The sequence below is a fragment of the Musa acuminata genome, chromosome BXJ3-3 (assembly GCF_036884655.1).
Source record: "Musa acuminata AAA Group cultivar baxijiao chromosome BXJ3-3, Cavendish_Baxijiao_AAA, whole genome shotgun sequence".
In the NCBI taxonomy this organism is placed as follows: Eukaryota; Viridiplantae; Streptophyta; class Magnoliopsida; order Zingiberales; family Musaceae; genus Musa; species Musa acuminata.
In genome coordinates this window covers 1,553,528-1,565,416 of record NC_088351.1, presented here as the reverse complement: position 1 = coordinate 1,565,416, position 11,889 = coordinate 1,553,528, and the positions used below count along the sequence as shown (strand labels likewise).

General features: G+C 38.8%; 2 protein-coding genes across 5 annotated transcripts; one reads left to right on the top strand and one right to left on the bottom strand.

Annotated features, from left to right (window-relative positions):
- The first annotated feature begins 3,332 nt into the window (after positions 1–3,332).
- Positions 3,333–7,099, top strand: LOC135633131 (protein FLOWERING LOCUS T-like). The gene is made up of 5 exons (XM_065142244.1): positions 3,333–3,577; positions 4,309–4,370; positions 4,503–4,543; positions 5,523–5,739; positions 6,858–7,099. The coding sequence occupies exons 1-5, from the start codon at positions 3,389–3,391 to the stop codon at positions 6,883–6,885; spliced, it is 537 nt and encodes a 178-aa protein (XP_064998316.1). The 5' UTR covers positions 3,333–3,388; the 3' UTR covers positions 6,886–7,099.
- Positions 4,490–10,009, bottom strand: LOC135633130 (pentatricopeptide repeat-containing protein At4g38010-like). 4 transcript variants are annotated; one of them, XR_010494906.1, is made up of 3 exons: positions 7,910–10,009; positions 5,131–5,624; positions 4,490–4,714 (listed from the first exon to the last, which is right to left on the bottom strand). XR_010494906.1 is itself a non-coding variant. In XM_065142243.1 (1 exon), exon 1 carries the CDS (start codon positions 10,004–10,006, stop codon positions 8,228–8,230), a length of 1,779 nt encoding a protein of 592 aa, XP_064998315.1. In that variant the 5' UTR covers positions 10,007–10,009; the 3' UTR covers positions 7,635–8,227. The 4 variants fall into 4 exon arrangements, 1 of the variants encoding a protein (XP_064998315.1); XR_010494907.1 differs by lacking the exon at positions 5,131–5,624 and having other exon boundaries at positions 4,491–4,714; XR_010494905.1 differs by lacking the exons at positions 4,490–4,714; positions 5,131–5,624 and adding an exon at positions 5,737–6,479.
- Between the last annotated feature and the right edge of the window lie 1,880 nt (positions 10,010–11,889).

Below are 11,889 nucleotides of genomic sequence, written 5' to 3'. Positions count from 1 at the left end.
GTCCATTTGGTCCATGCCAATCAACAAAACCCAGCTCAAGGTATTGAAAATTAATCAAGATTGTTTGATCAGTATATATTGATGAGAAAATTAAGTTTTCTCATTGTTTTGTTGATCTGAAATATGGGTAAGATTTTTATTTCTTGTTTTGGTTCTGCTGTGGCTTTAGATTTTGGTTCAAAATTTTACTTTGCTGGTCAACATTTTAAGTGAGAGAGGAAAAGAAACCATCTATAGATCATTTGGTTCTACTCATTATTAGTTTAATCAAGAAGGCTCTGTGACTATTTGTCAAATATTTTGGTTAGTTGTCAACTTGACATGTAAACTTCTTGAGGATTGTGCCAAATTTGTGCCAATTCAAAGTGTAGGCAATTCGATTTATCGATTAATCCAAACAGGTATCTGCTAAAGAAGCTCATATTTATATCTATCCAAGCAGGCATCTGCTAAAGTATACATGCAAATGAAACTTGCTGACTCATATTTTAGACTGGCTCAAGTGATCACTGTAATCTTCTGTTTATTTGTACAGAATAAACAGAAGATTACCTTTTGGTGTATTGATATGCTTTATTTGGAGAGCCATCATCTGATGCCTAAATGAGTTTGATGGATGTGATTTTATAACTTCTAGGTGGAGTAATGTTCTCTGAGAATATGTCAACTTTCCTAATGGCCCCTGTATATTGCATTTGGGAACTTTGTTCCCTGACAAGGGAACCTGTGGATGGGAGTATATGGTTGGATCACAAAGTCCAATAGAATACTGCCTTTGCATATCATCTTGGGAATATCCAGGCATCATATCATAGCTAGGATTTGCACATCATTACTGGTTTTCTGTGACTGGGGAAATGGGAACATTAGGTAAATCTGTTAGATATTATCATGTTCTATATGCAGTATTTGTCTATTTTCATATTGTTGCTGCTTGTAGACTCAAATAGAATGGGTGTTGAGAAATCAAAACTTTGTCAGGTGAATAATAAAACCAGGTTTTCATTAACTAAATACTTGGAATAGTATGATCTTGACATGCTAACTAACTGAGATTTACCTTGTGAAACAATGATTAAACAGTGATTATGGAGTCGACATGGAATATCTATTAGATCTAGTTATAGGTACATGCAAAGAACCACTAATCCTTATCAACTGTGTATAATCTAGATCGAGAAAGCTAGATAGAACAAGTCACTGAGATTCTCAGCTGCAGGTTAAGGCTTTCAGTTGATTGTTTCAGTCTTTCTTTCATTTTGACTGTTGTCAGCTTCACAATACCTATAAGAGATGCCCATGCAATCACCTTCCCTTTGTTCTGGATCACTTTGTTTACTTTGGAGTCCATGGAAAGTTAGATGTTGGATTCTTTTTTCCTTTACTTGCATACATATAATATCTTTTTATCCAGGTACATGTACTGATGTAAACTAAGCACAGAATCAACCTCTTCCTGGGTATGAAACTCCAAATATAACAGCAGACTTAAACTTGTTACTCTGAACTTGGACAACCAAATCTTGGACAGCATCTTCTTGAATGTATCATTTATTCAGATTTGTTCAGCAGAGGCCAATCCAGTTGCATCTGATGAAGCCCAGTCATCAGATGTTCTATTTGAGTGGGAAGTCAAAAGGTAGCACCAAATGGTTATTGTACCACATGTGAACAGTCTAAATGCCTCACCTTGATACATGACTGATCCCCTGCAACCTTGTCTTCTATTCAATGGAACTGCTGCAATCTTTCTTTTTTTGATGTCTTTGATAGGAAACAACACTGCCACTGCCATATGATTCAAGTCATGCTTATTTAAGCCTGAGATGAACAAAATGAGAATATATTGGTGACAGGGAGTGGTTCTAGAATGCTTTCATTGCATATCTTGGTTCCAATACTTTTTAGCTTTGAAACGAAGATAAGAAGAAAAGGAGAACCCAACCTTATTCAAAATGCTCAGACCTACTTTTTTGGCTTTCTTCAATTGGCAAACATTCATTGTATGACTCGATTGTCCTCTTCTTCTTCTCACTCCACAGTTGCTCAGAGGTATGAAGAACTTTACTTATACAGGATAACAAATAACAAGAACCAGCTATTTTTCTCCTTCCATATTACTGCAGACACTCTCCTTTTTCCACTTCATGATCTATTCTTGTAGTATGTATGGCTCATAAGTTTCTTCTAGCTGTAGATTCTAATCCATTCCATCTTGTATTAAATTTTGGACTACACTGACCACATGCCCAATGCATGTTGAACAAGGAGAGGTGACACCAATCACAAACAACATATAAATCATGAATATATTTGAAGATTCTAACTTGAACTGATATATGAAACCTATACCGCGAATAATGTGTCGGCAGATGATCTATAAATCAATTTGCTTATGAGGTATTAAACCACATGAGAGTGAACAAAACAATCTCCCAGTTCAAGAGAATGCAGTTTCCAAGAAGCATCCATTGGCAGAGAGCATATTGAGAAAGCAAGCATGGAGAAAGGGTCCTAAAGGCATGCCCACAATTTCCAAGCATCTTAGGATGATGACCAAACCATGATCTCTCTCTCTCTCTCTCTCTCTCGTGTGGATATCATTCTTCCTTCCATTTAATGGTGAACGGTCTCAGTCTCTCAGATACACTTACACTTCAGTGCAGGCAAGATATGGATTCAGCTTCAGCAAAAGATCGATGCAGCATTTAGAAAAGAGGTTGCTAGGAGAATATAACCAGCAAAGCATCTTGTTGACCACCCAACCTGCCTATTCTTGAGCTCAACAATCTTCTCATGAAGAATCTATTCAGAAGAGTGAGTACATGTTGCCGACAGTATCAAATACATGTTCATTCACTCTCTCTCTCTCTCTCTCTCTCTCTCTCTCTCGACGCAACACCATTGTCAAATCACACTTAGCTAAGCTACAAGTGCTGCCGCCAAGAGGAAGAAGAATGAAACATGGATGCCATGACATGAAGTCATTTGCCATGATCTCCACACCTCCGAAGACTCGTTGGGGTCCAAAGCATCCGCGAAAGCAAAAGCCATTAGGTTCTTACTTGCCCCGCGAGCTTACAACTCTCCTTATTCGAAGCACGGGGGCCAAATCCAGTGATGCCGTCGTGGCCGGATTTGCGGGGGAGACATTTAGAGCAAGCCAAGTCAAAAGGCAATCCATCCACCTTTCCTCGTTGCCATGCGTCACTCACTCGCTCAAGATTTTATTCACCTTCAGAATCCATCAAAAAATGGATTCCGCGACCATGATGAGGTTTCTATATAACCAATCCCTCCCACCACCCCTCCACCACCATTGCCATCGATCTCCTCCTCGGCTTTGGTTCCCGACTTACCGAGAAGCTCTCTTCTGCTGTGGTCGATCATGTCGAGGGACGCCCTCGTCGTTGGCAATGTCGTGGGTGACGTGTTGGACCCATTCGTCAAGTCCGCGACGATGAAGATAACCTACAACAAGGAATTGACGAATGGGTCCGAGCTCAAACCCTCGGTGGTGGCCACCGAACCGCGAGTGGAGATGCGAGGACACAGCACGAGGAACCTTTACACGCTTGTGAGTATCATCACCTCGACTTGATCGTTTCCGAGTTGTCTCATAATCAACAACGAAATGTGCAGGAAAAAATTGCCTAAGTCCGATCCCACCTCCATCTAATCCAATCGGAACACAAGTTAGATTTACCGTTAGTTGACTTAAATCTTCCGAGTCGCATAATGAACGACGACGGGAAGTCAAAGATTTGAGTTGGCTGCAGCAGTCTCATCCCACCGCAATCTAATCCAATGGGAACAAACGTTAGAATAGGCCAAATCTGGAGGTAGGTTTGTCCACTAGTGGCGGAACAAAGGACACAAGTGGAGAGAATGTTCAAGCTTTTTTCTGCAGTCTTTTGATGATAAGACTGTTTTGACTTTTTGTTCTTTAAGCTTGGCCGTCCTTTTAGCCTTTGGATGATGATGAGAACCAAACTCCTCATCCTTTCAGCTTTGTTGACGAGAGGAGCAAAAGATCCCATTACAGCCAGAAACATAGAAGAAGAACATCCAAAGACAGTGAATTATTCTTTTCAATGGTCAATCCATGTGAGATGATAAAAGAATAACATCCAATTTGGTCAGAGTTAGACTTCGGAATTGATAACTCAGAATAATAATTAGGATTCTATGCTGCACTACTAGCAGAAAGAAGAATTTGGATTGATGAATGGTTACTTCTTCTTCTTCTTCATGTCAAATAAGGTTTAGAGAGCTTGCAGATGCTAACGTTAAATACTAGTCTTACAGGTGATGGTGGATCCTGATGCACCAAGCCCTAGCAATCCAACAAAGAGAGAGTACCTGCACTGGTAAGATCAACTTGCAAGAAATCTGGAAGTAATCCCCCCCCCCCCCCCTTTTTTTTTCTTCTTCTTCATCCAATTGAGGAACATTAGCAGCTGCTAGTAATCCTTTGTTTTTTTCTTTGTCGTCTGAGATAGGTTGGTGACAGACATCCCAGAGACAACAAACGCCACTTACGGTGAGTGACAACAAACCACCATGAATTTTTCCATACAAGACATGAATTTATATGCAGACCTCATAAATCAGACATTTTTTTTCTGCGGAAAACACAATGTTCAAGTGTTTATTTGTGACTAAATGGACCACCGGTTGAAATTAGCATGTTATCAATCTCGGAATAAAGTACCTGCAATAATAAAGAGGAGCTTTTAAATGGAAACAATAGAAAACTACAATCATAGCATTGTGACGCAAAAAAAAGAAAGCCGATGTGTAATTCGATTAAGTTTCTTCGTACAAATTTCAAGGATTTTGTAAAAACTTCTTGCAATATATATTCCTACGAAAGGAGATTAATTGAAAAAGTTTGTGGCTCATAATCAAGGATCCATCATCCTTTTTAAGCTATCTTTCTTCCTCTGCCCGATGACAGGAAAAACCCATGTAATCTATCCCAGATACTTAGGACACTACTACTGATTGCTGTTGTTGCCTTTTCAAGGTTATAAGTAATTGAAAATGTATCAGAAATTGTCAGAAAATAAGACCACAGATTTTTCTTGGCCTACAAAATTTACTAAAAATAGGGAAGAGTTTCAGCACCTGTCCGTGGTAAAGACTTGGTGATCAGTGACCAAGAATTTAACAGCAGTGAAACATGCTCATGATCTCCTCTGCCTAAAGACTTGATGAGGAATTAGACTTCCATAGCAATTAAATCAAAATTGCAACAGATCTGTGGTTGCGATGCATTGCTGGTATATTATCTTGTCAAGCTATCTGGCTTCCTTAGCTTCATGACAACTTTGTTAACTAGCTGTTTCATGCCTCGTAAGTTCACATACTAAACATTCAAAACCTGTTGACGAAAACTAAAATTCTTACTGAGCAAGTTAGAGATAAATATTTCAAAGCCCAAGAATCAAGCTCACTGAGTATAAATCCGTCATCTTTTACCAATAAAAATTGTTCTGAATTCTGATCTTGTGTTTTAGGCAACGAAATTGTCTCCTATGAGAGTCCACGGCCGACCGCTGGAATCCACCGGTTTGTGTTTGTGTTGTTCCGGCAGTCCGTCCGCCAAACCATCTATGCGCCTGGATGGAGACAAAACTTCAGCACAAGGGATTTTGCAGCAGTTTACAACCTAGGGGATCCTGTAGCTGCAATGTTCTTCAACTGCCAGAGGGAGAATGGATGTGGTGGAAGAAGGTACATCAGAACAATAATAGGGTTCAACTAACTCATGCAAATTATCTAACTTAGCTCACCAGACATATATATAGTGCCTGACTCAATGTCCAGGGAACCATCATTTGGAATTGCACTGTGCTTTCCAAATTGGGATGTGCTTTGTGCATATCCAGATCCTATAAAGAACACAAATGCAAAAGCATCTACCTAAACTCACTAAAGAGTACACAAATGCAACAGCATCTACCTAGATCCTCTAAAGAGTAAAATGCAAAAGCATCCTGTTGATACCAAACACTGTTTGCCAAATGTCAGACATGAATTATGGTTCAGAAACTATGAGCAGTGCATAAGCCTAGGACAACATGAGCAGGCTGCGGCTTAGTTTCATGGCCAAAGTCTGTGAACATAGAATTATCCATTATTTCCCAATGCCTCCATCATTACCTCTTTCTTGGCCTCAATAAAACAATTTGTAGGTTGTTCAACCCTGAAAGGTAACAGTGTAGGGAAACTAGATCAGGATTTTAAAACGTATACAAGGCCTAGCTCTTCGATCAATAAATAGAATATGATTCACATTTCTTCCATGACAATCTTAACCTACCTTGCTTATTCCTGTAAGAAGAATATAAAAACATCAATTGCCTTATATACTTGTACATCATGCCCTTATAGCACTGCATCCTGAAATATATCGTCCATGAGACATCAATTACCATACATACTTGTACATCATGCCCTTATAGTACTGCATCCTGAAATATCATCCACGAGCGATTACTTAAATCCCAATATATTGTTTATGATGACAAAATAAGTTTGTTCATTCTACTTAAGATTCTTTAAATTTGGAAGCCACAAATTATTTTCTACAAATATTTCTGTAGAATAGCATTAACTTTCTAATGTCAAGAGGGCGACATCTAAGCTCTAATCTTTAATTGTTCAAATGTGGAACCTTAGATAGGAAGGAAGCAGAAAAAACTTAATCAAGAAAAATTGTGGCTTTGACAAAACATACAAATTAGTGTCAACTCCATTTGTTGGCATTTTGTAATGTTTGTGTTAAGAAATAAAACAAGCTATGATTAAATTCATGTACAAGGACTCATGAATCTTTTCTTGATTGAAAGGTACCAAGCTGTCAGTGGATGGACGTGATGACTGCAATTGTTTGAGAGTAAGTCAATACTCATTAGGGGAGACTTATGGTGGAGCCATGCAAAAAGCTGAATTTTCATGATGACATATGATACTGTGCATGATAAGATGCGTACTACAAAATTTTCCTATGTTTACAAGTCTGTTTTATCATCCTACCTGGTAAATTTTGTATTTGCATTTTGATGGTGAAATGTCATGTTTATACCAAGCATAATGCTATTTGGCTTAAACAAAAGTCCTTCACTTATACCACATGGAAAAGTCCAGGCATATATCAAGAAACATAGCGTTAGTACGTTGAATTGCCTGACAACCATAACTGCTGTTAGAAGATTTTTGCAAACATTTAGCAACTAGAGTATCAAATCCAATCCAAATAAAAAGAGTCAAAAATGAAATTGCATTCTTTGAAAATTAATTATATACATAACATGTTTCAAGAAAAAAATACATATAAGACCACGTTCCACTGTATACGATTAACATGTTAACAGAAAATTGATCGAATAAGACAAGGCTCAGTTTCATACTCCATTGGGCTTGAACATGGATGTGTCAAAATAAAAACCTAAAGCATTATAGGCTCTGCTGAGAACTTCACTATGGATCCCGAAGTTCATTAGCAATACCAAGTGAAAGATTCGAGATTCCAAAAATTAGAAGGGCTTTACAAAATATCAACCACATGCTGATCAGATCAGCTATGAGTTAAATTGCTTTTTACATAATAGCAGATCAACAAAAAATGACTCTATAATTTTAAATGTTTTGCATTTAAAAAGATATAAAACTAATTCTTAAATGGGAAAGACATATATAGTTACAAAAAATATGGAGCAAAATAAAATAATCAAAACGTTACATTGACCTACCATACCAGTTCTGGGGATAATTATAGATGGATTATGTTTGCGATGCCTTGTGCACTATGATGACAATACTAGAATAATTTCGGAAGAAAAATTTGGTGAGAGTTTGTTTTTCTGAATATACTGCTAAAACATTCATAAACAAATCTCACCTTTCCTGGCAATGCATACCCAAATATTTGGGACATCAGCATGTCGATTGCCCAACTTTCAATAACTCATCAACTCCCACTTGCATAAATTTTTTACAGGACTTCCAGCTTCAGTAGACATAACTTTGTGCTTATCTTCTTTCTTTTGAATGCTTATATCAGCAGACTTGAACCATGATACATTCGTGGAATATAGTCGACTGTGAGCTCTGTTTATCTTCTGTTGCCCTTGTTGTGCTGAAGGTGCAAGTTACTTGAGTCAAACCTGGAAAGAGTTTTCGAGAGCCTGCACAACCTTCCACTAGTTTTGAATCCCTGCTATAGTTCACCATGTTGCAATTGTTTATCTAGAGTACACAAGGCTAGCAAAATGTCCTCCTTCAATGGGTGGAGAAACTCTCCAACTATAAACTCATGAGCTTCACCATTCACCTCGACAATACTGGTTCCTGTTTCTTTCTTTACACTGCTCTGCCTCATCAGCCTCCTCACCCTTGTTACATCTGCCCACCTACAATCTGCAGCAAATATGTTAGAGAGGAGCACATACACGCCGCTGTCAGAAGGCTCCAGCTCAAGAAGGTGGCATAGGATTTCTTGAGAAAGTTCCACATTTCCATGAGCTTTGCAAGCGCTCAGTAAAGCTCCCCATACATAAGTGTCAGCTCTAATTGGCATGGATCTAACAAGTCCATAAGCTTCTGATATGAACCCAGCTCTACCAAGCAAATCAACCATGCATCCATAGTGTTCTATCCATGGCACAAGTTTGTAGGATTTAGTCATCAAATCAAACATATGACAACCCTCTTTTACTAAGCCAGAATGACAACATGCACAAAGAATAGCTACAAAGGTAACCTCATTAGGAATGACACCAACTCCCGCCATTTGTTCGAAGTACTTGAGAGCTTCATTACCATGACCATGAGTGGCTAGGGCACCAAGCAATGCATTCCACGAGGTAACATTCTTATGTGGCATCTCATGAAAGCTGTGCACTGCCATATCTACGCATCCACACTTAGAGTACATGTCAACCATTGCGGTCCCTAGATGAACATCCCACTGAATGCCCTTTCGCTCTATGTACTCATGGACCCATCTCCCAGAAGACAATGCCCCCAAGCTCGCACAAGCTGACAGAACACTACATAGAGTGACATTGTCTGGCTCCACTCCAGAAGCCTGCATGGAATTGAAAACATCCATAGCTTCCTTGGGAAGCTTGCATTGCACTAACCCACTAATAAAACTAGTCCATGAAACTATGTCCCTTTCAGGAAGTTCATCAAATATCTGTCTGGCCTCCTCCAAACACTCGCACTTCAAGTACATATCCAGAAGGGCATTTCCAGCAACCAGACTCAACCCATAGTCATGCTTCAATGTCAATGCATGTATTGCCCTGCCCACATTCAAAGCCCCCAATCTCCCACAGGCGACGATGATGCTAACTAGAGTTGCAATGTTCGGCTCCACATCCATCAGAGAAAACAATTGCAGAGCTTTTCCGAATAATCCACCTTTCACATATCCCGAGATCAAGCTGGTCCAGGAGACCACGTCTTTAATGGGCATTTCGTCAAACAGGAGACCTGCATCACCATATTCCTCACACACTGCGTATACATGAACAAGTGCATTCTGGACAAACAGATCGCACGAGAACCGCAGCTTAACTGCGGCACCTTGAAGCTGCCTGGCTTCGCCGATCCCCGAGAACTTGATGCAAGATTTCAGAACGATCGGGAAGGTGTACCTATCGGGAAAGATGCCGTCAGCGAGCATAAGCTTATACGCGACGATGCCCAGGTGTGGGTGCTTGCTCCTGGCATATCCGGAGATCAACGAGTTGAATAGCAGGGGGAACTGGTAGCGGCGGACGCCGTGGATGTGCTTGACGGCTGAGTAGGCCGCGGGAGGAGCCACAAAAGCAGGAAGAAGGGCGGCGACCTCGGCGGCCACGAAGGAGTCCTTGGTGACGCCGGACGTGAGGATCAGAGCGTGGATTTGGTCGAAGGATCGGATGCGCTTGCGCTGGCGGAGGAGGCAGAGGAGGGCGGACTGCAGAGTGTGGGCGGAGGCAACGTTCATGGTCCTCTCGAACGACGGCCGTTGAAACCGTTAAGGCGTGCTTAAATGGAGTCGAGGGTTTTTGTATGACATTTTTAGCCCGATGTCCATAGCAAATGACACCAATGAACTCATATTTACTGACATATGTGGAGGGTATTTTGGTCTTTATATAATTATATAAAAGTCTTTATTTTATATGATAAAATTGGAAATGTAAATGTCAAGAAAAACATTAAAAAAAGCCTATTTGGAAACAAAAGGATGGTTGGCAAAAATTGCATATTAACTTCATTTTTAGTAGACTAATTTTGAAATCAATAAGTAACTTTGATTTGAAAATAAATTAACTCAATTAATATCTTTTTTTAACTGATTTTTATTATGTAATTATTAATAACACTAAGTTGAAAACCGAGCTAATGATGGAAGAAACCCTAATCAATGTTCTAATGTTAGAAACTATATAAGGATATTATAGATTGTGCATGCATATGATATATATTTTTTTTAATTTAACACAATTATTTTTCAAGTCTATTTGGTGTAGTTCTCACAAAATAATCATAATTTCATCATGCAAATCCACAAAGAAAAATCATCATCATCATAATGGTGAGAAAATATATACACATCTTAGTTCTATTAACAAAAACCTTAAAGTCAAGTTAATGATAATAGAGTTGTTTAATATTATAAATCAACTCAATTCTTCTCACATTTCTTAATGGGATTATATAGGATTTTACATGTTCATCATTACCTTTGGAACTACTATTTTGAATATAAGAGAAAAACCTCAAAGTTTTTTTTTTAGTGAATGATAAATTTATTATCAACACTTCAATTTTTTTACTATGTAAAGTAGTTGACATCTTCTAAAAGTTATCGAATGAGATCTTAAACTTTTGATTTTTGCTAAGTGAGTTTGGTACAAAAAATCTATGCAATGGAGTTATAAACCCTCCATCTTTGATGAGTTCATTTGGTACATCACAATCAAACTAATATTATTACATAACCTTTTCAAAGGCTTCTCAAAGTTGACCCATCAAAACCTTCGATGTGGCATGGACGTGAGTGTCGATCGACTTCTCATGCCTAGTCGTATACTTACTAGAGTTTATGACACAAAAATGTTAGAGAAGGCCTCATGACTTCATGGCCAGAGAGAGAGAGAGAGAGAGAGAGTCCAATTTATTGTAGTTGTTGGCACTGGTGAGTATATTTATGCTCCTTTGGCCATTTATTTCATGGAGGCGGTGGAGGCTGTTGTTTGTGTAAGCATAGCTCCTTTCGTTTCTTTCATTGTTTGTGAGAATACGAGGGGTTAGAGCATGCATGCTCATGAATGCTCACCCACTCGAACGAGTTCATGAATTCACGGCACTTAATGGTGTGGTTGTGGGAGGAAGACGGTCACGAGGTGCATTAGAGCTGCCATGAAATGAGACGGTTTTGTCATTTGTAGTTAGATTTGCTATCAAAGCCTCTTTCTTCATCCTTTATGGACGTCGTTGGTCTTCTTCCATCGCAAATCTCTAGAATTCATTGCATGGCCTTGCAATTGTTTCCTCTCGAAACAAGAATTCAATTGACGATCACAAATTATCTAGTTTATGGGGAACAAGACACAGAGAACCATGTGTTGTACTTGATTGATCAAACTATACTCACATTGAAACATAATCCTATTTTCTGAAACAAATTATTTATGTGTTGCTAATTGCATTTTTCTGTGGTTCATTTTCTAAAGGTGATCTCATCTGTTGACATAGGAAACAAATTATTGGAGGAGAAAAGATGATAGAATTCACTGACTACTTGTTAATTAATCATATAATCAATCCTATTTTCTTTTATATTTATCTCATGTTTCTTAATTTCTATTTGTGCTCATTTCT